The sequence below is a fragment of the Hyperolius riggenbachi genome, chromosome 3, assembly GCF_040937935.1.
Source record: "Hyperolius riggenbachi isolate aHypRig1 chromosome 3, aHypRig1.pri, whole genome shotgun sequence".
NCBI classification, from domain to species: Eukaryota; Metazoa; Chordata; class Amphibia; order Anura; family Hyperoliidae; genus Hyperolius; species Hyperolius riggenbachi.
In genome coordinates this window covers 266,348,779-266,372,274 of record NC_090648.1, presented here as the reverse complement: position 1 = coordinate 266,372,274, position 23,496 = coordinate 266,348,779, and the positions used below count along the sequence as shown (strand labels likewise).

Here is a 23,496-nt window from a genome sequence, read left to right as displayed (position 1 = left end):
TTCTCAGCCTCCTAGTACTTCCTGACGCTTGCAGGTCGCATTAAACAAAAAGTTACTGTTGCCATCTTGTGGCCAAATAGTAAAACTACACCCTAAAGCATTTTTCACATACAAATAAATTTGTTTTACACACAAAAATTAACTCCTTACCCCCCACACTCCCCAATTTTATTTTTTTTAATTAAAAAAAAAAATACAATTAAAAAAAATACATAAATAGTTACCTTAGGGACTGAACTTTTTAAATATTTATGTCAAGAGGGTATAACACTGTTACTTTATAAACTATGGGCTTGTAATTAGGGATGGACGCAAAATTGAAAAAAATTCACCTTTATTTCCAATTAAAATATTGGCGCCAAACATTGTGATAGGGACATAATTTAAACGGTTTTATAACTGGGACAAATGGGCAAATACATTTTATGGGTTTTAATTACAGTAGCATGCATTATTTCAAAACTATGAAGGGCAAAAACTGAAAAATAATACATTTTTTCCCACATTTTTTCCTATTTTCCCATTAAAACACATTTAGAATACAATAATTCTTGGCATAATGTCCCTCCTAAAGAAAGCCTAATTGGTGGTGAAAAGAAGAAGATATACAGTAGTTCACTTCATTGCGATAAGTAATAATAAAGTTATAGACGAATGAATGGAAGGAGCGCTGAAAGGTGAAAATTGCTCTGGTGGTCAAGGGGTAAAACCCCTCAGTTGGGAAGTGGTTAATCCCACCCTGAGCACCGTCGGGTCCAGTGTCTTCGTAGGATGTGATCCCCGCACTTTGATTGGCCTGTCACGTTTGTACAGGAAAACAAATAAGAGTCGGGTGAAAAGATCCGAATCTTTTGACAACAGAACTATTTCTGTTGTCAAAAGAGTTGAATCTCTTAACCTGACTTGTCTTATTTGTTTACCTGAATCTACTGGTAATGCATTCTATAAGCTTGTCTCCTGACCCAGCCTTCCACCAAGTGAGTTAGTGTGTACAAGCCCTTAGGAGTACATACAATATTTGTAAGAGGCTAAAAAGACATTAAAGGGAATCTGAAGTAAAAATAAACTTATTATATAATGATTTGTATGTGTAGTACTACTGAGAAATAAAACATTATTAGCACAGCTATGAGTCTCACATTGTTTACAGTACATGAAGAGTTAAGAAACGTCACATGTTAGCTATGCAAAAGAGCTTCTGAGAGCTCTGCACTGTCTTTTGAAGCTCTTATCTCAACTGTCTCTCATTATTTCTTCTTTATTTATGGTTTTTCTGCAGAGAAAAGTTCAAAGGGTCAATTAGCCTGCTCTGTGAAATAATTTAAAATGCTCAGTGCATTGTGGAAACTGCAATTATTAGAAAATGATGCAATTTCATAAAAAAGCTATATACCTGAAAATAAAAATATGACACTTTTCTTTGCTACTTATGTTCTATTAATTGTCCGTACTACACAACCAATTCATTATATCATGAGTTTTTTTTTTTTTGCTTCAGCGTCACATTAAGAAAAATCTTATCAGCACACAAAATTAAAAATAACAAAAAATGTGGCATTTAAACTCCATCGTACCAGCACAAGAAATTAGAATCCTTGTTTAAACCTTCATCTACAATTTTGAATAAATGTATACATTTTGTCTCTTTTGTTTCTTTCCTTATGCGATTTGAAGCCACCCATTAATACAGTGACGAGAAGATTTCTTAAGCTATTTCCCTGTAAGCAGAAATGTGCGGGCAATGGGAGATCTGTATATTTATTATTGTTATTTTTGGTATTGTTTTATCTTTGCTACAGTGCAACAAAAAATTATATCTTTGTAAAATTTCTACTTAACAACTGTTGGAGGTAGTAAATATCACAATTTCCATTGTATAATCAATATTTTCTAATAAGATGCATAAAAACAATATATTTCCTGTACATGTATTTTTATTTACATAATTTATTTTTCTTCAGCCCAAATCCAAAAGCAGTAGTCCATGCATAGAGTACATTCATATATTATTATTATTCATAATCTTTATTCTTGCTGAAAAAATATAGGTTATGTGCAGAACACTGACTGATGAAATAAATTAGTAATCTTCAGAACTGGTTTTAAGAACAGAATCTTCTCCTAGAATTTTACATAACTCATTCAGCCTCTGCTGCATTTTTGGTATCCCAGCAAGCTGTGACTCAAGTCTCTGTTTCTCTTCACTTAGTGATAAGCGTGTAGCAGTGTCCAGTTGCTCAAAACGCCAACCTCCTTCTCCATCAAACTGCAGTAAATGGGTATGATATTTCCTGTGGAGACATGGTCAAATTGTCAGTCTCTGGAAAGAATCATGAAGTCTACATACATTATTACTGGTGTGTGATGCTAAAATTGGCCTGTATTAAAATTTATCAGCTAAGCTGTCACAGGTCCAGCGGCATCTGTTTTTTTTTTCTATAGTAGTACCAATCAATCTCAGTGACCAAAGCCATTTTCCCTGCCACTCTCCTGCGTATAGCTCTAACTCTGCATAGGAAAGAAGTGGAGTTTAAGCTATATGGATAGGTAAGCCCACATACCTTTTAAGCCTGCATTTGCACCAATAGGGAACCTTATTTGATCAGGTGGGCAGTTGGGGTTAATGTCTATGTTTGCTGCAGTTAGGATTATATGGAGAAATATTAAAATGCAGCAGAACCTGTCACGGACCCATGTAGCCTTGTTTGCTAAAATGAGTGCAGCAGACCATGTGGTATAGCTGAAAAGAATGAAGTCTTACAATAAGTGGATACTGTGTAAGGTATGATGGAGAAAAGACATGTAAAAAATGTTTTGTTTTTCTTTTAAAACTACAGAAGTGTCCACATATCTATATTGTACATTATTGTTGAGGAAACTGTAATTTAGTATTAAATCAGAATACTATTAAAAATCGAATACTAGGAACTCAATAGGAACTAATAGCACTGTGTGCAACATTGTGGTTTGTTGTCTGTCAATCAGCATGAGCACTTCAAATGCTATAAAAATCACTAAAAGGAGATGCCTCAAGATACCTTTAACCTTTCTCCAACCCAGTATGTTACTTACTTGAGAATGTATCATACCAACTAGGCCCATAAACTAGTCCCACCTTCATTACCTAACTAATTTTTTTCCAGTCAAAAGGGGGATGCGACTGTGGTACAAGGAGCCACTCCCTTTTAACACCAAATACCCTTAATCAATATTGCCTGGCATGGACCAACAACCTAAGGGCCCTTTTCCACTAGCAGTCGCTAGCGTTCGCGCTGAACGCTAGCGATTGCTGAATCGCAATTCCGCCGTTTTCCCGACGTTTGCGGCCGCGATTTTGCTATGCTATGCACTGCATAGCAAAATCGCGGCAAAAGTCGCTCCGCGGCGCGATCGCGATCAAGTAAAAAACGAATCGCGGTAGTGGAAATGACCTACCGCGATTCCTATGTTAAAAAGCAAACCGTAGCGATTGTAAAATCGCTAGCGGTTTGCGGTTTTGCGATTCAGCTAGCGCAAACGCGCTAGTGGAAAAGGGCCCTTAGAGTCTAAATATCCTCTAGACGCCTATCTCAAGCTTCAGACTCCATCCAAAAATATTCAAAATGTCTCAGTAACTGGGAAATGTTTTAAAAGATCATGCTGAAATGGCATTATACCCCAAAGAGATAGGCTTCATTTTCCCCCTCACACTCTAACCTGTGTTGGAGTAATTGTAACCAATATGGCACCCTATCTTCATGTCTTTTGGGAATAGTTATTTTCTCAGTTAAACAACCCTTATAGGATTTTGTTTCCAAAACCATTCAGCATTATCTCAATTTTCCATTTCTATTATCACCCCAACTGGCACTCATCCATGTAGGTATGGATTCCATACCTACTCCTAAAAGACTTGTCATTTCCAATTTACTTTGTGCTGCAAAAAAACCTCATAGCTTCCTACTGCAGAATTGATACCTTCCTATTTAACAGCCTATTTAAAAATATTGTGGACCATAATTTAGCTGTAGAATCTGCTCTCAGTTCCAATAGCTCCTTCACTTTATTTCTCAGTTGTACCAAATGGATTGGCCTAGTGGTTGCTAATGCAGATGTCATGTCCCTATACTCTCTAGGTTTTTACTTCGTGGAAGCCTAATTGCAGGTTATAGTTCTTTCCTCTTTTCCACCTGGTGCATATGATTGTATTAGGGCCATGGGTACTCTCACCCTCTCCTCCTTCCAAAACTACATGCTTAAACTTGCCTATGGAGCTGTTATGATCATGTCTGCAGCGTTTACTGCTGGCTGCAGTGGTATTGTAACCCAAGCAGTTCTGATGTCATTACATACATTTTCTTGCATAGTTTGGTTTGCACTTAAACTAGTTGCTGATTCCATCTGCAGTCGCTCTGAAGTTAATGACAGTTTAATATGCTTTTGTGTAAACAAACATTGTCTGCTGCAATGGAGGGGCAATCCCTTCCCTGCAGGCTGCATATCATTGTCTGCCTTTTCCTGCTGTCAGCCTGTGATTAATTACCATTCACTTGTGTGGGAATCTGCAGGTCTGCTCCCATTGGATGACCTCAGTATAAAGAACTGCTTCCTGCAATGCTTGATGGGCTACCATAGTCTCAGATTCAGTCTGTTACTCTGCTCGTGCCCCACCGCGTTCCTAGTCCGTGTGGACTGCGCTGACTCCTGCGAAGGGGTCAGCGAGTCCTCCTAGTTCTGCTCTTGTTCTAGAAGTTGTTACTTGCTTGTCTTGTGTCATATATTGGTTCATCGCCAATATATACGCATACTTGCGCATTTTGTTATTTTCTTTGTATTCGTGTTACGTTGATACATCAGTGTCGCTGATATATACGTACACGAACTGTTTATTTCCTGTGTTCAGTCAGTCAGCCTTCCAGCACGCTTTGGTAGTTTGCGCGTATCGTGAGCACCCGTGCTGAGGTAGTATCCTGTTCCTGGTCCTGTTTGTGGATTGCGTTCATCTCTGCAAAGAGATAGCGAATCCTTCTGAGTCCTGTTCCCTGTATTACTCCAGTCTTAGTCAGAGTTCCTGCTTATGTCATATATCGGTTCATTGCCGATATATACATATGTTAGTCAGACGTTACAAATAGTTTCATTGATAGCTGTAATTGTAATACGCTAGGAAATCATACTTATTGTATATTTATCTGTGTTACGTTCATCTATCTTGATCCTGCTATTTCCTGACTATCCTGTCCTGTCTTTGTGAGGCACGCCATTGCTGCAAACGCATTGGCTACCTCATTCCAGTCTGTTTTATTGTGGACGCTTGCTGTCACTAAGTAGTGGCTAGTTTAGCAAGCGTTCATTCTGTCTACCTGTCCTGATCTCCTCAGTCCTGGTTTATGCGCTCAGCGCTACTTTGCGCTGAGACGTTATTACGAAAGTGTTGTTTGTGGCTGTTCGGATCTGCACCGGCTCTGTGCACCACAATCTCCTATTGGAGTCAGTCCTCTCCTCCACTAAACTGGGGATATCCTGATTCCTTGTGCTGGTGTGTGTACCTCCTTCACGTCAGCTTATGTGTTGTATGCTGACTGTGGAGATTACACCTCCAAGCGTGACATTATGGTAGCCCCATTACCAATCCCTATTGTGGGGGGAATTTCCAGAAATTATGACACTGTTTGTCAGGGGTCCTGCTCCTTTAAAAAATTTGAAAAGCTTGGTCCTGAAGTTACAGACAAATTTATATCAGAATTGGTTAAAGTTCTGGCCAATCCCGACTTTCGGGCTTCTGCAATTTCTACCTGGTCTGATTGGATCGTTTGTGCTCTTTTTAAGGGCAAACTTTTTGATTGGGCAATCGATGTCTTAGATCACACTCAGTTTAGACAAAGTCCTTTGCAATTTATAGCTTTTGTAATTCACAATTGGTTGCGCATAGATCCATTGCCTTTTCCTCTTAATGAACTCCTGGCAGCAGGCCAATCAGCTGCTCCTTCAATTGCTTGCAAGAATGAGCAGCAAGCAGAAAGTGTTACTGATAATTTTCCTGCAGCTTTGAATAAATCATCAAAAATAGCAAGGTCAAAGGCAAAACGCAAACGTTCTAAGAAACGTGTCCAATCTGCAGAATCGTTATCTTTAGCGACTGCGCATCAGACCTGCAATGAGATTCTGCCATTAACAGATAATGAAATGCAATTGTCTTTCAGGGGAGTTAAATGGACTTATGAAACTACTAATGAACTTTCATCACTGGCTAGGGAAAATAAAGATTTTTGTTTAACCATTTACCGCCATCCTAACGTATTAAAACGTCATGCTTACCGCTATTAACAGCAACATGACGTTTTAATACGTCGCGCATTCCCGCCGCTGCTACCGCCGTGTGTCCGCCGCTACCGCCGCCATTACCGTCGGGATCCCGTGCTGGGCGATTGGGGAAGAGGACTGAACAGTCCTCTACCCAATCGCAGTGCCTGGAGTGAATGGACGTGACCGCGAACAGCGGCTACGTCCATTCACATAAACAGGAAATGTAACAGTTTAATAAAGTGTGTAAAAAAAAAAAAAAAAAAAGTGAACACGTCCTATGAGTGTTCACCAGCGCCATCTTGTGGCCAAAAAGTATATTACACTTACAAAATACATACATTTTCAAGTATATACACATCATTAATAAAATTACACTTCCAACCCTCCCCCCCAAATAAAACACTTGTAAAAAAAAAAAAATCAGCTTAAAAAAAAAAAAAAATAGTTGCCTTAGGGACTCAGCTTTTTTTATTCTATATTTTATGGGGGAAAATTAATTTTAATTTATTACATAGGGGCTTGTAATTATGGCCAGAACAAACAGAAAAATAACCACTTATATTTCAAAATAATATACTGTCGCCATACATTGTGGTAGGGACATAATCTAAACGGTTTAATTATCGGGACCACTGGGCAAATAAAACGTGTTTGTTTTATCCACAGGAGAATGTTTAATTTTAAAACTATAAAGGCTGAACACTGAGAAATAATGATTTTTTTTCTTTTTTTTTCTGTTTTTCTCATTAAAATGCATTTAGAATAAAAAAATTCTTAGCAAAATGTACTATCCACAGAAAGCCTAATTGGTGGCGAAAAAAACGAGGTATAGATCATTTTCTTGTGATAAGTAGTAATAAAGTTATTAGGGAATAAAAGGGAGGAGCGCTGACAACTGAAAATTGCTCTGGTCCGTTAGGATAAAAACCCTTGGGGGTGAACTGGTTAAAAGAATTATCTGAGTATGATTATGAGGATATATTACAGAGTATTGAACAAATCAATCTATTCGTGCAGCAAGAAAAATTTGCATACACTACAGTCCAACACTTGCTACAGGTATTGGAGATCCTTAGGAATAAGAAATCTGCCAATCGCCTGCTAAATAATCCAATGTATGTTTCTGCCAAAACCACATTTGCAAACTGTGATCTGCCTGTTAAGTATGCTTGGAATCCTCCATTTGAGAAAGGAGAGATGGAAGCTCTGGTCAATGAATGGAAGAATGATTCAAGTTCATTTTGTCAATTTTACAGTGCAAAAAGTGAATTAGTATTGAATGCATGCATTAAGTCTGCCTATAACCTAATAAAAACTGGTGTGTGTGGGTATGACCTTGTGGCTCCATTGATCGATGTGTGTAAAATGATTTTGGACGATTTTTATGCGATTCAGTCAGTTGATACCAGGGAAGACACACTGTCAATTGGAGACTGTCCCACTTCTCCAGTTACTGAGTCCCTGCCATGTCTTGTGAATGTTCCTGTAACTCCACCCTGTACCATGGATAACTCAGTGTTACTTCCCAGTAAAACAGAAGCCACTGATACTTTCTTAACTTTGCCCTGCACAAATTTCTCAGCAGAGAATCCAGAGGTCCTGCTGACTTCTGAGTCCAGCCTAGCCAGTACTCATGAGTCTTTGTTCAGTGAAACAGACACCAGAAAAATCTTGCCTGTCTCTGCAAACACTTCTGCAGAAATTACCTGTGTTAATAAAGTTCAACTCCTGTCTGATCCAGCAGATGCCAATAGATGCACTACATCAGTTTCCGAGTCCCAGCAATCCTGTCCAGAAACCTCAGAACCCCAGCATCTGAATTTTCCAATTTCACAATTGAATGGTGATTTAGATGCGCAAACATTGTGTTTTGATCTTCCTGTTTCTACACCTCACTCTAGCTTCGTGAATAACTCAGAGCGTCTGCTATGTGAATCCGAAATCGCAGAATTATTACCGTGTTCAGAAAATGTTCCAGTAAATTTGCCCTGTACCATGAATTGTGCAGTAGATCTCTCCAATGAAACTCAGGTCACAGAATCATTATGCTGTCCAGCAGGTGCTTCCATGGTTTTGCCCTGCAATATGGACTGTTCAGTGATCCTGTCCAGTGAAGCTGTGGTCACAGAGTCTTATGCTTCACCCAGTACTTTGGATACTTCAAACCCTCTAGCAGAGGAGTCTGAGGCACTGCTTACCTCAGTTGGTGTTGCAGTAATATTCACTTGTCTAGCAGCTGTTTTGGAATTACAGTCTGCTCTAATAAAACTTGATGAATTTCTGCCCAGCGAAGCAGAAGCCATTGAAATATTGTCCTCGTCAGCAAGTGTGTTAGATACCTTGCCCTGTACACAGTCTGATTTAACCAATGTTGTTGAGTCCCTCTCCAGTGTTGTAACAGCCGAGGAACTCCAGCCCTGTCCTCTGAATGTTTCAAAAGTCTTGCCCTGTAACATGGATAATTCTGACTCGCTGGAAAAAATAATAGAAATCTCAGAATTTCAGTCCGGGTTAATGAGTGTTTCTGAAACCCAGCCCTGTATCCTGGAAAATTCTGGTTCTCTGGCCGGTGTGGCAGAAGTTCCAGAGTCCCCTTTCTGTCCAGTGAGTTACTCAGTTTTGCCTAGTTCAGTGGGGATTGCTGCACTACTGACTTGTTTTGCAGCCCTTCATGAGCTCCAATCCAGTGTATTTGATGAGTCTCTGTCTAGTCCAGAAGAAGTTATGGGAACCCTGTCTAGTTCGGTGCATACATCAGAAGATTTGTCCTGTCTTGTAAATGCCCCTGAATATGATTTGTTAATAACCTTGCTGGAATCAGAGACATCTAAGTCTGATCCTGCATTTTTTAGTGAAAATCCAGTAACTGTGAAGTCTAGTCATGATGATTTTTTTTTGCCCAGTCCTGGTTTCGGTCCTACCTTGACTGACTTTGAGGTTCGCAGTTCCTTGACATGCCCAGAAGTCTCTCTTGTGCCGGTGTGCCCAGATGTGCTTCGTATGCCAGAGTGCCCAAGTGTGTCTGTGTTGGCGTGCTCACACGCTTCCCTAGTGGAGACATGTTCTGATGTTGCCGGTTGGCCTGCATGCCCGGAGATGGTTCTGGTCCCTAAAAACCCTGATCTTGATGTTTGTCCTTGTGACCCTGACTCTAGAGTTGCCCTGGGTTCCATAGGGGTTCTTGATGGTTCTCCATGTGAGCCTAAGGGGCGTTCTGACCTGTGGGGATCTCTTTGGAGCTTCCAAGTGTTCTGGGAGATCTCTGAGGAAACTTGTCCTGGTATCTTGGACTGGTTCAACGGTGGGTTTTGTGTTGGTAGGGACAGTTCCGGTGGGCATTGCAAAGGCTTTGGCGTTTTTGGACCGTCCCGGGAAGGCGGTGGGTATCGCTCAGAGAGTTTCTGGGGTTTTTTTTCTGGAAGTCGTGGTTCTGATGGGTATCACACTGAGGCTTGTAGTGCTGACGGGCATGGTTCTGTAGGTTCTGGTTCTGATGGGTCCAGTCTTGTGGGGACTGATTCTGGAATTTGGTCTTGCCGGGCTGTCCCGGTCATCATGAATTATCAGTCAGATTGTTTTGTTGGGAATTTCAGTTTTGAAAAGCGTCTGGTATCCGCTTTTAGGGGGGGGGGGGGGGTAATGTTATGATCATGTCTGCAGCGTTTACTGCTGGCTGCAGTGGTATTGTAACCCAAGCAGTTCTGATGTCATTACATACATTTTCTTGCATAGTTTGGTTTGCACTTAAACTAGTTGCTGATTCCATCTGCAGTCGCTCTGAAGTTAATGACAGTTTAATATGCTTTTGTGTAAACAAACATTGTCTGCTGCAATGGAGGGGCAATCCCTTTCCTGCAGGCTGCATATCATTGTCTGCCTTTTCCTGCTGTCAGCCTGTGATTAATTACCATTCACTTGTGTGGGAATCTGCAGGTCTGCTCCCATTGGATGACCTCAGTATAAAGAACTGCTTCCTGCAATGCTTGATGGGCTACCATAGTCTCAGATTCAGTCTGTTACTCTGCTCGTGCCCCACCGCGTTCCTAGTCCGTGTGGACTGCGCTGACTCCTGCGAAGGGGTCAGCGAGTCCTCCTAGTTCTGCTCTTGTTCTAGAAGTTGTTACTTGCTTGTCTTGTGTCATATATTGGTTCATCGCCAATATATACGCATACTTGCGCATTTTGTTATTTTCTTTGTATTCGTGTTACGTTGATACATCAGTGTCGCTGATATATACGTACACGAACTGTTTATTTCCTGTGTTCAGTCAGTCAGCCTTCCAGCACGCTTTGGTAGTTTGCGCGTATCGTGAGCACCCGTGCTGAGGTAGTATCCTGTTCCTGTTTGTGGATTGCGTTCATCTCTGCAAAGAGATAGCGAATCCTTCTGAGTCCTGTTCCCTGTATTACTCCAGTCTTAGTCAGAGTTCCTGCTTATGTCATATATCGGTTCATTGCCGATATATACATATGTTAGTCAGACGTTACAAATAGTTTCATTGATAGCTGGAATTGTAATACGCTAGGAAATCATACTTATTGTATATTTATCTGTGTTACGTTCATCTATCTTGATCCTGCTATTTCCTGACTATCCTGTCCTGTCTTTGTGAGGCACGCCATTGCTGCAAACGCATTGGCTACCTCATTCCAGTCTGTTTTATTGTGGACGCTTGCTGTCACTAAGTAGTGGCTAGTTTAGCAAGCGTTAATTCTGTCTACCTGTCCTGATCTCCTCAGTCCTGGTTTATGCGCTCAGCGCTACTTTGCGCTGAGACGTTATTACGAAAGTGTTGTTTGTGGCTGTTCGGATCTGCACCGGCTCTGTGCACCACAATCTCCTATTGGAGTCAGTCCTCTCCTCCACTAAACTGGGGATATCCTGATTCCTTGTGCTGGTGTGTGTACCTCCTTCACGTCAGCTTATGTGTTGTATGCTGACTGTGGAGATTACACCTCCAAGCGTGACAGGAGCTATTTTTGGTCGTTAAATAGTAGGATTTATTTCCAGGTTTTGACAGGATTACATTATCTCCCTATGGTGGTATATGTTGTTTATGTTCTTGTTTATATACCAACAGGCCTATGTATAGGCCAATTGCTCTTCTGGGCTTGTTGGTATATTTTCTGATGTTGGTCATTTTCTTTAGAGCCTATACAATGGAAGAGGGTGTCATGTTGCCTTTTTGTTTGCTTTGATTATAATTATGTTTGATGTGTTTAAGTTATGTGTAACCTACAGTAATATATAGATATATATTCTGCTGTTTATGCTCAGTCTTTTATTCTGATGTTTCTCTGATGCCTTTTATTATGCCATTTTTTGTAATAAAAATCTACTGGGGAAAAAAAGATAACTAAAAAGGCTTCATAGTACTTTAGAAGGTTTCATGGTAATCACCAGTTCATAAGGGATGGGTCCATGGTGACTGCCATTTAAGAAATCTTTCTTGACAATGCAATAACTAATAAATAAATCCAAACCTAGAAAGTCCACAATATACCATTTCTTTAAGACTCAGACATTTTTTTTATCTTTGAACACTTTTATTTATTATGCTCTTAGGAGTAGAGATGTCGCGAACCTCCGATTTTCGGTTCGCGAACCGGGTTCGCGAACTTCCGCGGAAGGTTCGGTTCGCGGAAAAATTCGCGAACCGCAATAGACTTCAATGGGGAGGCGAACTTTGAAAAATAGAAAAAATTATGCTGGCCACAAAAGTGATGGAAAAGATGTTTCAAGGGGTCTAACACCTGGAGGGGGGCATGGCGGAGTGGGATACATGCTAAAAGTCCCGGTGAAAAATCTGGATGTGACGCAAAGCAGCGTTTTAAGGGCAGAAATCACATTGAATGCTAAATTGCAGGCCTAACGTGCTTTCAAACATCTTGCATGTGTGTACATCAAACAGGGAGTGTAATTAGAGTACTGCTTCACACTGACACACCAAACTCACTGTGTAACGCACCGCAAACAGCTGTTTGTGTAGTGACGGCCATGCTGGACTACTGCGCAACATGGCGTGATTGCTCTTCCTCACTCAGTGATGTCAGGTAATGTGTGACTTCCTTCTCAACTTTCCATGGCATTGTTAAAAAGCTTACGTTTTGTTTTTAATTTACATTTTCTACTTGCTGTGTACTTGTTCAGTACCGCTACAATGAGAATCCTGTGGAGGCGGGCAAGTCTGCCATTGTGACCCCGGGTAATGGCCGGGGAATGAGAGGTTTGAATCCGGTGTGGAGCCTGAGCAACGGCTACCACTACACATCCAAGGAGGGCAGCGGGCAGGCATGCACGCCCGCCCGCCCCGAGGTAGTGACCAAAAATAACAATACAGGAGGAGGACTTTCGAGGCCCTGCTGTGTATTTGAAATGAATGTACTTTAAATCCTTTAACGAGAACCAGTTATGGCGGGCAAAGATGACACCACATTCCTTTCACGAGAATCATATGGAGGCGGGCAAGTCTGTCATTTGTGACCCCGGGTAATGGCCGGGGAATGAGGGATGGAATCCGGTGTGGAGCCTGAGAAACGGCTACCACTACACATCCAAGGAGGGCAGCAGGTAGGCATGCACGCCCGCCCCGAGGTAGTGACCAAAAATAACAATACAGGAGGCGGACTTTCGAGGCCCTGCTGTGTATTTGAAATGAATTAATTTTAAATCCTTTAACGGGAATCCGTTATGGAGGGCAAGTCTGCCATTGTCACCGCGGGGAATGAAGGTTGGATTGCGGCCCGAAGTGGGAGCCTGCTGAGACCCATGCTGTAGCTGCCCTGACCGTGCTTTGCAGACCAGGCATCTGTGGTCAGATGGACCCTTGAGCCAGCGGAAGACAAACCAAGTCGAAAGCATTTGCCAAGAATGTTTTACGGAGGGCAAGTTTTTTTGCCCTTTTTTTTAATTTTTTGAAAATGATAGATGGTTGTATTTTTAAATTGTTTGAAAGTTTAGATGGTTGTATTTTTAAATTGTTTGAAAGTTTAGATGGTTGTATTTTTAAATTGTTTGAAAGTTTAGATGGTTGTATTTTTAAATTGTTTAAAAGTGTATCCATTCTTCCTCCCCCCAGCCACGAACAATACCATGGGAACGTGGAGCAGCAGAAGCCCCCTGTGACGGCTGCCACGGTTGTTCTCCGCTGCATGTCTTTTGAGGGGTGCTTCTTTTCCTCAGGTGTTCTTGCCATAGCTGTTTGTGCCTTCTCTCCAGGTGCCTTCGTAAGGCACTTGTCCCTACGTGAGAGTTGGCCTTTCCACGGCTCAATTTTTGCTGGCAGAGACAACAGATGGCTTTGCTCCGATCTGAGACACACACGTGAAAAAATTTCCAAACCGCTGAGCCCCCCTGGGGTGATGGCGCTACGGTGGCATCAGCAGCAGCTGACGTTGAAGGGCATGTGTGCTCCCTGGCCATAGCTGGCGATACATGGCACCGGACACTGCCCCCAGCTGTTTCTGAGGACGAGCTCCATCTGCTTCTATCATGGAGTCGTCTCCTCCTACTCCTCTCTGACTCCTCCTCTGAACTGTCCCCCTGGTCATCTCCTCTACCGGGAACATATGTGGTATCCGTATAATCGTCATCATAATCCTCCTGGCCAGCTGCGCTTTCCTCAGACACCTCCTCAAGTGCACCAACTTCAGGTGGTCCACCATCATTCCCATTCACACACGTTACGTCCATACTATCGCCACCTAACTCAGACGTATGAGGTGGTGTACCTGCGCCTTCTTGTTGTTGCAGTAGTGGCTGGGAATCAGTGATTTCACCACCACCACCAAATAACTCCTGCGAAGTGTCAAATGCAGCGGATGTGGTGCTTGTTGTAGCGCTGGTGGCTGCGGGAGATGAGGTGTTCTGTGTTAAATACTCAATCACCTCCTCACGATTTTGGGAAGTGATGGCACGTGCCTTCTTCTGAGCACTGTATTTTGGGGCAGGTCCGCATGAAATCACAGCAACACCACCTCGCACAGCCACAGACCTGCCGGTGCCTGGTGGCCTTCCTCTGGGTCTGCCTCTACCTCTTCCTCTACCTGGTTTGTCCATTTTGTCCATCTCGGGGGTATGCTAGCTATATGCAGTGAGGTGGGTTCTCACTCAACACAACAGGTAGTTAGATGCAGTGAGGTGGCCAGGTGGGTTCACACTCAACACAACAGGTAGTTAGATGCAGTGAGCTGGGTTCACTCAACAGTAAAGGTACTTAAGATGCAGTGAGGTGGGTTCTCACTCAACACAACAGGTAGTTAGATGCAGTGAGGTGGCCAGGTAGGTTCACACTCAACACAACAGGTAGTTACATGCAGTGAGCTGGGTTCACTCAACAGTAAAGGTACTTAAGATGCAGTGAGGTGGGTTCTCACTCAACACAACAGGTAGTTAGATGCAGTGAGGTGGCCAGGTGGGTTCACACTCAACACAACAGGTAATTAGATGCAGTGAGCTGGGTTCACTCAACACAAGGCTAGGTATATGCAGTGATGAGGTGGGTTAAGTAAACACAATAGGTACTGGGTAGTTAGATGCAGTGAGCTGGGTTCACTCAACAGTAAAGGTACTTAAGATGCAGTGAGGTTGGTTCTCACTCAACACAACAGGTAGTTAGATGCAGTGGTGAGGTGGCCAGGTGGGTTCACACTCAACACAACAGGTAGTTAGATGCAGTGAGCTGGGTTCACTCAACAGTAAAGGTACTTAAGATGCAGTGAGGTGGGTTCTCACTCAACACAACAGGTAGTTAGATGCAGTGAGGTGGCCAGGTGGGCTCACACTCAACACAACAGGTAGTTAGATGCAGTGAGCTGGGTTCACTCAACACAAGGCTAGGTATATGCAGTGATGAGGTGGGTTAAGTAAACACAACAGGTACTGGGTAGTTAGATGCAGTGAGCTGGGTTCACTCAACAGTAAAGGTACTTAAGATGCAGTGAGGTGGGTTCTCACTCAACACAACAGGTAATTAGATGCAGTGAGGTGGCCAGGTGGGTTCACACTCAACACAACAGGTAGTTAGATGCAGTGAGCTGGGTTCACTCAACAGTAAAGGTACTTAAGATGCAGTGAGGTGGGTTCTCACTCAACACAACAGGTAGTTAGATGCAGTGAGGTGGCCAGGTGGGTTCACACTCAACACAACAGGTAGTTAGATGCAGTGAGGTGGCCAGGTGGGTTCACACTCAACACAACAGGTAGTTAGATGCAGTGAGCTGGGTTCACTCAACACAACGCTAGGTATATGCAGTGATGATGTGGGTTAAGTAAACACAACAGGTACTGGGTAGTTAGATGCAGTGAGCTGGGTTCACTGAACAGTATACAGTAAAGGTACTTAAGATGCAGTGAGGTGGGTTCTCACTCAACACAACAGGTAGTTAGACTTAGATGCAGTGAGCTGGGTTCACTCAACACAACGCTAGGTATATGCAGTGATGCGGTGGGTTAAGTAAACACAACAGGTACTGGGTAGTTAGATGCAGTGAGCTGGGTTCACTCAACACAAAGCTAGGTATTTGCAGTGATGAGGTGGGTTAAGTAAACACAACAGGTACTGGGGTATATGCAGTACTGGGTAGTACAATGTGCAGCTCCCTGTCACACACACAGGCAGTCAGTCACTGAATGTGCTGGGCTGCTGGCAGTGGCACACACACTATCAATTAGCAAGGCTGTGCATGCAACAACAGTGTCAGGAAAAAAAATGTACAGGTTGAGCTCTGAAAAGAGCTGTTGCTGGGTGCTTTAAAAGCAATATTAATCAGTCAGGAACAAGCAAAGCAGCCTAGAACCTAACTAATCTTTCCCTAAGAGAAAAAGTCTGCAGCAGCTGTCCCTTTCCTCTCTCTAGCAGGCACACGAGTGACTGTAATGGCCGCCGGAGGCTGCCTTATATAAGAGGGGGTGGGGCTCCAGGGCTTAATGTAGCCTGAATGGCTACAATGTGCCTGCTGACTGTGATGCAGAGGGTCAAAGTTGACCCTCATAGTGCATTATGGGGCGAATCGAACTTCCGGAAAAGTTCGCCTGGCGCAGGCGAACGCGAACCCCCAATGTTCGCCTGGAACCGTTCGGTACACCTCTACTTAGGAGAGCTGTAAGTATTATGTTCAAATGATCTCTCACTTGGATTAAATTTGACCTGTCCTCAACACATAAGTCACACTGATATATTTAAATTATGTGTCAGCTTGATTACGGTTTAAATATAGATGTGAACTTTCCCATCGTTCATCTGTCCAATGTACAGTTACAGTGGCAGAATGGTCAGCTTTCTTATGATTATGTGTGTGATAAAATTTTTTGAAACATACTTTTTCTACTGATGTTTTTTATTTTTGCTTCCGTTTTACACTCTTTACACTAAAACAGGAATCATCCCCTGGGTTGACTACGCGGATAATAGCGGGCTCCGCTATCTACTATTCTTTACTTAACTTTAGTAAAAATAATCTGGCATTTGTTCTTTTTTACTTCTGTATATAGCCCTTCACCTGGCTTTAATGACCTAATTACCTATCCAGGCAATGGTACCTAGTATACTTGTTAGTATGTTCTACTTTGTTTTTTGTATGTACTCATGTTCTTATCATAAGCCCCCTGCGTGGGGAATGATTACAATGTATCACTTGTTTAAAGCTACTTTAATAAAAACTTTTGAAACTAAAACAGGAATCATCAACTCCTAATACATCCATAGCATTTGTTGATGTTAAAAGCACTTCCATAGAGGTAAGATGTCAACTTACAGGGTCTAGTCAACATAGACAATGGACTGCAGTTTGTGATCCCTCCACTTTGTCTAGCCACAATATATATCAGTATAAAAAAATGCAATATAGATTGCACCACTTTTAAAATGAAGCTGGCAGAACTAGCTTGTAATTAGAGAACTAACATGTAGATAATGGGCATGATTCACAAAGCTTGTTTTCACCTTATCTATGTTACATTTTTAAGATCCCAAAGAGCAAAAATATAATATAATTAAGGTATGAAAAGTAATATTGAAATTAAGCTAATCAGCAACAACTTATTTTGAGTGATTATTTTGCTTGTAAATGTGCTGGCTATTTTTATTAATTAGGTGATAAATGAGTCATTTATGAGAAGTTTTGTGAGTAGAGCCCATTGTATCAATATTTTTTCTAACTTATTTGAGAGCCTTATGTTGTTCTTAAAGCGGTTTAACACCCAGCATTACAACTTTGCTTTAAAAGATTGCTTACAGCTTACAAACTATTATGCCAGATTTTTTTTAAAGCAGAAATTCACTGAATGGGTTAAACATGACATTTTAGTGTTGGATTTAACTAGGAATCCGCATCCGTTCTTAGGGCTCTTTCACATTAGGGCATATTTTCTGCGTTTCAACGCAAAGGATAAAGTTTGCGTTACCCAAGGTGAAATAAAAGTCCATAGACTTTCATTTTAGCTTTCACATATAACGCAGCCTTTTTGTGCGTTGCGTTCCACTGCACCCAGGCGCAGTTTTTTGGCCAACGCTAGCTTTATGCGTTACAATGTTAGTCAATGTAAAACGCACACTATGTGCGTTTTTAATCCGTTAACGCAGGCAATCAGTCCCAGAATGCAACAGAGGAACAATGTAGAAAGTTGACAACTAAAAGAAAAAAAAATTACCTGCGTTTTTCTATGTGCAGTAACGCATTGAAAACGGATTAAAAACGCACACTCACTGCAGTGCAACGCATATCAAAACGCAGTAAAAGGCATACAACAAAACGTATGCTTTGAGCGTTCTCCAACGCAAGCTCTGATGTGAAAGAGCCCTTATCTTTTAGTTACAAATGTATCTTTATTTTGGAATACAAATAGACCTTTGAAAAGCCTGACGGGGAAGCCCTCTTTGTTCTCTCAGAGCAGTGTTTGTTTGTTACAATGTAAATAGATACATTTGTAACTAAACAAGCAAGCACGGAGGAGGATTTCTAGCTAAATGCAGCACTAAAATGTCATGTTTAATCCATTCAGTGAATTTCTGCAAAAAAAAAAATCTGGCATAATAGTTTATAAGCTGTAAGCAATCTTTTAAAGCAAAGTTGAAATGCTGGGTGTTAGACCACTTTAAGTAAGAATATCTTTCAAGTTCAGTTAATGTCATATTTTATTGCCCTTTCCAAATGATTTAACAAGCTATTTGCATTTTCCAGTAATGATATTGAACATCAAACTCCATTTATGTACCTATTTTTGGACTTCCAATCACATCTATAGTTCTAGTATTTGTATCTATCAGATTTTCCTAGGAGGAAATGTGTATTCCATTGATTAATCAGTGGTTACAGGCTTTCTATTAGATTGCTTTTCTACACTTCCTTCATTGTTTCACTAGCAAGTTTTATCTTGTTTTATTTTTTTTCTTTAGGACTAATTAAGATTTATATAGCAACAAAATAGAGTACATTATTACAATTCAACCTCTTTCATCTCACCCACAGTTTCATTTTATTATGTACATGTGTCAGGAACTTACCTCAGGGATCCAGCGAGATGGCCGTCTCCGCCGAGACTGGATCGCATCCTGGCACTTCCAGTGCTGTGCAGCTCTCGCACGCACACAGCAACCCTTGGGTCCATAGCAACAGGGGGGGGGCGGTGTGCGCACTCTGCTGGAGGAAGAGGACGGATGTGTCAGCTTAGGCATCCATCCTATGTTGCCAGGCGATTAAGAGTTTAGTGTCTGCTGACATGCTAGTCAGCTGACATTTGGGCAGGGCTGTGTGTTGGGTTAGCTGAATCTCTATCAGCTGACCCACAGGAAGGGATGCTGCAGCCTGATTGGTTCTTGCATGAGTGGCCGGCCACTGATTGGTTGAATGTATGTATTAAAGCCGGCTATATTAGTAACTCCTTGCCCATGATAGCGTTAGCTTTGGCTAGTTTCTAGGTGCTATTGAAACTGCCTTGTTTGTCTGAATCTCTAGAATTGACGTTTGTCTGGAAACCGACTACCCTTTGAATGCCGCCTGTACCGACCATTTGCCTGGAACCGACTACTCTTTGAACTCTGCCTGGACCGCTCTTGGATTGCCTGACTCTGATATTGCCTACTCCCCAAACACTTTGATTTCTCTGATCTCACGTGTATTACCCTGGACTATTACTGGATTTTCTTTTGTCTGTGTGTCTTGTTTGGCCTGGAAGTTTATTTGCTCACCCTGCATTCAGCTCCAATACCTTGCACATCAAAGGCCTGGGTGTAACCGAAGTCAGGCAGGTGTTGTCTCTCACCTCCTGTTCAAGCGGGGACGCGCCACATAAGGTGAAGACTGTGGGGTTAGATTGGGGCATTGGAGCTGATTCGTGAGTGGATACTCTGAGAGGCCTCACAACATGTCAATTGGGGAACTATAGTAAATAAATACATAATTCATAACTGATATTTTTGGAAATGTAGAAATTCAAATTCTCTATCCAGAATTTTTATTTTTCCAAACACATTTCTGGAATATTGTTGTTAAAACCTAGAGAAATGTTTTTCTACTTTGAGTTACAGTGCTGTCCATAATTATTCATACCCCTGGCAAATTTTGACTTAAAGTTACTTTTTTTCAACCAGCAAGAATTTTTTTGACAGAAAATGACATAGGTGTCTCCCAAAAGATAATAAGAAGATGTACGAAAGGCATTATTGTGGGGGGGAAAAAATCTGTTTTTATTTACATTTGAGCAAAAAGTGTCCAGTCTAAAATTATTCATACCCTTCTCAATAATCAATAGAAATCCCTTTATTGGCTATTGCAGCAATCAATTTCAAATGCTTCCTATAATTGCAGACCAGCTTTTTGCATGTCTCCACAGGTATTTTTGCCCATTCATCTTTAGCAATGAGCTCCAAATCTTTCAGGTTGGAGAGTCTTCTTGCCATCACCCTGATCTTTAGCTCCCTCCACAGATTCTCAATTGGATTTAAGTCAGGACTCTGGCTGGGCCACTTCAAAATATTAATGATGTTGTCTGCTAACCATTTCTTCACCAATTTTGCTGTGTGTTTTGGGTCATTGTCATGCTGAAATGTCCACTGGTGCCCAAGGCCAAGTTTCTATGCCTAATGTTATCGTTGAGAACCCTCATGTATTGCTCTTTTTTCATGGTGCCGTTTACTGTGATTAGGTTCCCAGGACAATTGGCTTAAAAACACCCCAAAGCATTAGTTTCCCACCACCATGTTTGACAGTGGGGATGGTGTTCTTTGGGTTGAAGGCTTCTCCTTTTTTAAACCAAATTAAAAAAAACATCATTGTGACAAAACAATTAAATGTTTGTTTCATCTGACAATAACACAGAAGACCAGAAGTCTTCTTCTTTGTCCAAATCAGCATTTGCAAAGGCCAAGCAAGCTTTTGTGTGCCTTATCTGGAGAAGTGGAATCCTCCTTGGTCTGCATCCGTGGAACCCAGCAGTGTGCAGTGTCTGTTGGATTGTCGGCCTTGAGACATTTCCACCAGCAGAGCCCAGTTTCACCAGGATGGCCTTGGTGGTGATCCTTGGATTATTTTTCACCTCTCTCACTATCGTCCTGGCCAGCACAGGTGTCACTTTTGGCTTCCGACCACGTCCTCTGAGATTTTACACAGTACGGAACATCTTGTATTTGTACTAATACTTTGCACTGTAGCCACTGGAACTTGAACACATTTAGAAATGGCCGTGTAGCCCTTTACTGACTTGTGAGCAGCCACAATGCACAGCCACAGGTCCTCACTGAGCTCCTTTGTCCTAGCCATAACTATGCACAAACCAGAGAGCCGCTGTTTTTCACCTGTTGAGTTGATTAAAGTAGCTGTTCCCAATTAATCAGGATAATTAGGATGCTTTAGAACAGCTTGGAATATTTGGAATGGTATAGAACTTTATATTTTCCCATAGACTGTGACAGTTTGTGAAGGGTATGAATAATTTTGGACTGGACACTTTTTGCTCAAATATAAATAAAAGCTGAGAAATGTTTTTTCCACAATAATGCCTCATACATTGTGTTATTATCTTTTGGGAGACACCTATGTCATTTCCCATCACAAAATCACTTGCTAGTTGAATAAAAGTAACTTTAAATAAAATTTGCCAGAGGTATGAAAAATTATGGGAAGCACTGTATATGTTTTGCATTATAAACCGTATATTTGGCAATAATGTCTTTATAATTGCTAGTTGGTCCAAAGTACTAGATATTGTTCCAGCATGTTCCAGTCATTAAAGTGGGATTAAACTCCCCACAGCTACACATAAAGCAGTATGAAACTCAGCATTTCTTCTTTGCTCTAAAAGATTATTTACAATATAAAATCTACTACCACAAAAAAACGGTAGCAGAACAGCATTCAGTTAAACCCAGGTCTTTCTTCTTCAATGGAAAGCTTGCTGCCACATCCAAAGAGGTGACAACATTAGCTTTTGTCTGCTACAATTAGTATTCATTCCTAGCTGTGCTGAGCTATAGAAGCAGAGGGCTGGGAAGTGATGAGTAGACAGATTTTAATATATAAATGCAGCCGCTATGCAATAAAATGCAATGCCAGCTTTCAGAGCAGATAAACTGGACTTTGGGAACTTGTAATTTGTAAACAGACAATATTACTTGTGCTCAAAAGCAAATATGGTAACTGTATGGGTAATACAAAGTAGGAAAACACATTTTTATTGAATGTCATGTCAGAATTCTATCCCACTTTGAGTACCTATTCCTAGGCACTTAACATAATTTTACACAATTCAACATGATTTGAAAATGTTTAATTTCCAAGCTGAGAGCAGAACAAGTTTGTACTGCCCTTGCATCCAGCAGAACAAATAATTTTGACACAAAAAAAGCCAGACAGTTAATTCCAGACAGTGGTAACGCATTAGCCATTGCCACAGCAAGGTATCACTTTGGCAGAGAAGGTGGAGGAGTACAGTAAAGTAGCAATGGTATTATATGTGCAGTGGATCTGGATTTCTTATGAAATGCACTAGTGTCCTTTGCCAGGGTGCAGTATAAAACAGATTGTATTGCTGCCATAGATAAACTGCTTACCAAAGTGATGGCCGGTGAGTAATAGAAAGCAGGCTTATCCCAGCGTCTTTTGCAGCTTGAAATATCTTTCCTTCCACATCTATGCTCACAGCACTGGTGCACTCATCTAGCAATGCATACTGGGGCCTGTATTGGAGAAGAGAAATAAAAGGTAACATGCAAAATACATTGCAGACATTACTTGCATATTTATTTATTGAATAAAAAAAACCTGGTATAATCAATTTCATATAATAACTTTAATTTTGATTACAGCCAAGCTTTTATTTTAATATGCAGTTATTAATTCACACATTTTAGTTTCTTCAATATCACTTATATTTAGAATAACCACTTTAAAGGTGGCCATACACTTTTTGTAACTTATACATATTAGTTTACAGCCCAAACTCAAGCAGTTTTTATGTCCATTTAATAGAATATTATTTTACATATATTAGGCTTGAATAGTGTGTCAATTCTGCAGTTTTGCAAATTGAAAAAGGAACATATCTACTGCACCAATTGAAAGACCCTCATGCAACTCCTTAGGGTTGAGGCCCATGTCTTGTGTATTCTTTTTAGTCAAACTGAATCAAAAGCAATTACATTTTCACACTTGTAAAATGAAAACAAAATGACAGAATATAAAAGAAAAAACATATATTGTTACCTTAACTTGGCTTTTTAAATATGTATGCCATGAGGGTATATTACTGTTATTTTTGAAAATAAGGTCTTGTAATCGATAGTGTACAATGAGAAAGCAAAAATCGAAACACAAAAAAAGACACCTTTATTTCTAAATACAATATTGTCACCATACATTGTAAAAGGAACATAATAATGTTGTAGTAACAAGGATGGATAAGCAAATAAAATTTGTGGGTTTACCTTATAGTTAGCACGGTTTATTGTAAAACTATAATGGATGTAAATGGAGAAATAGTGTGCTTTTTCTATTTTTTCCCTTATTTTCCCTTTAAAGTGAACCAGGGATGAAGCACCCTCATGTATTTTACCATATATATCAGTGGGAACATTAGAGAAAACACCTACCCTGCTCTCTGTTTCATTCTTCACTGTTCAGCTTGCTTCTTATCAGCCCTGATAAAATCCCCGACTGAGCATTCAGTCTGGCTTTGCTATAATGACTCAGCTATAATGATTCCTGAGCAGAGCCACA

General features: G+C 41.0%; 1 protein-coding gene and 1 long non-coding RNA gene across 2 annotated transcripts in view; one reads left to right on the top strand and one right to left on the bottom strand.

Moving 5' to 3' along the window:
* The window catches only part of LOC137563619 (uncharacterized), a 60,340-nt gene extending 40,751 nt beyond the window's left edge, over window positions 1–19,589 (top strand). The window contains exon 3 of the long non-coding RNA XR_011030389.1: window positions 19,240–19,589. This is a non-coding gene — a long non-coding RNA (uncharacterized lncRNA). The remainder of the gene's footprint in view (window positions 1–19,239) is intronic.
* The window catches only part of ABCD2 (ATP binding cassette subfamily D member 2), an 82,078-nt gene continuing 60,509 nt past the window's right edge, over window positions 1,928–23,496 (bottom strand). The window contains exons 9-10 of the mRNA XM_068276305.1: window positions 22,332–22,457; window positions 1,928–2,291 (exon numbers count right to left, since the gene is read on the bottom strand). Coding sequence (XP_068132406.1) covers window positions 2,081–2,291; window positions 22,332–22,457 — 337 coding nt within the window. The 3' untranslated portion in view covers window positions 1,928–2,080. The remainder of the gene's footprint in view (window positions 2,292–22,331; window positions 22,458–23,496) is intronic.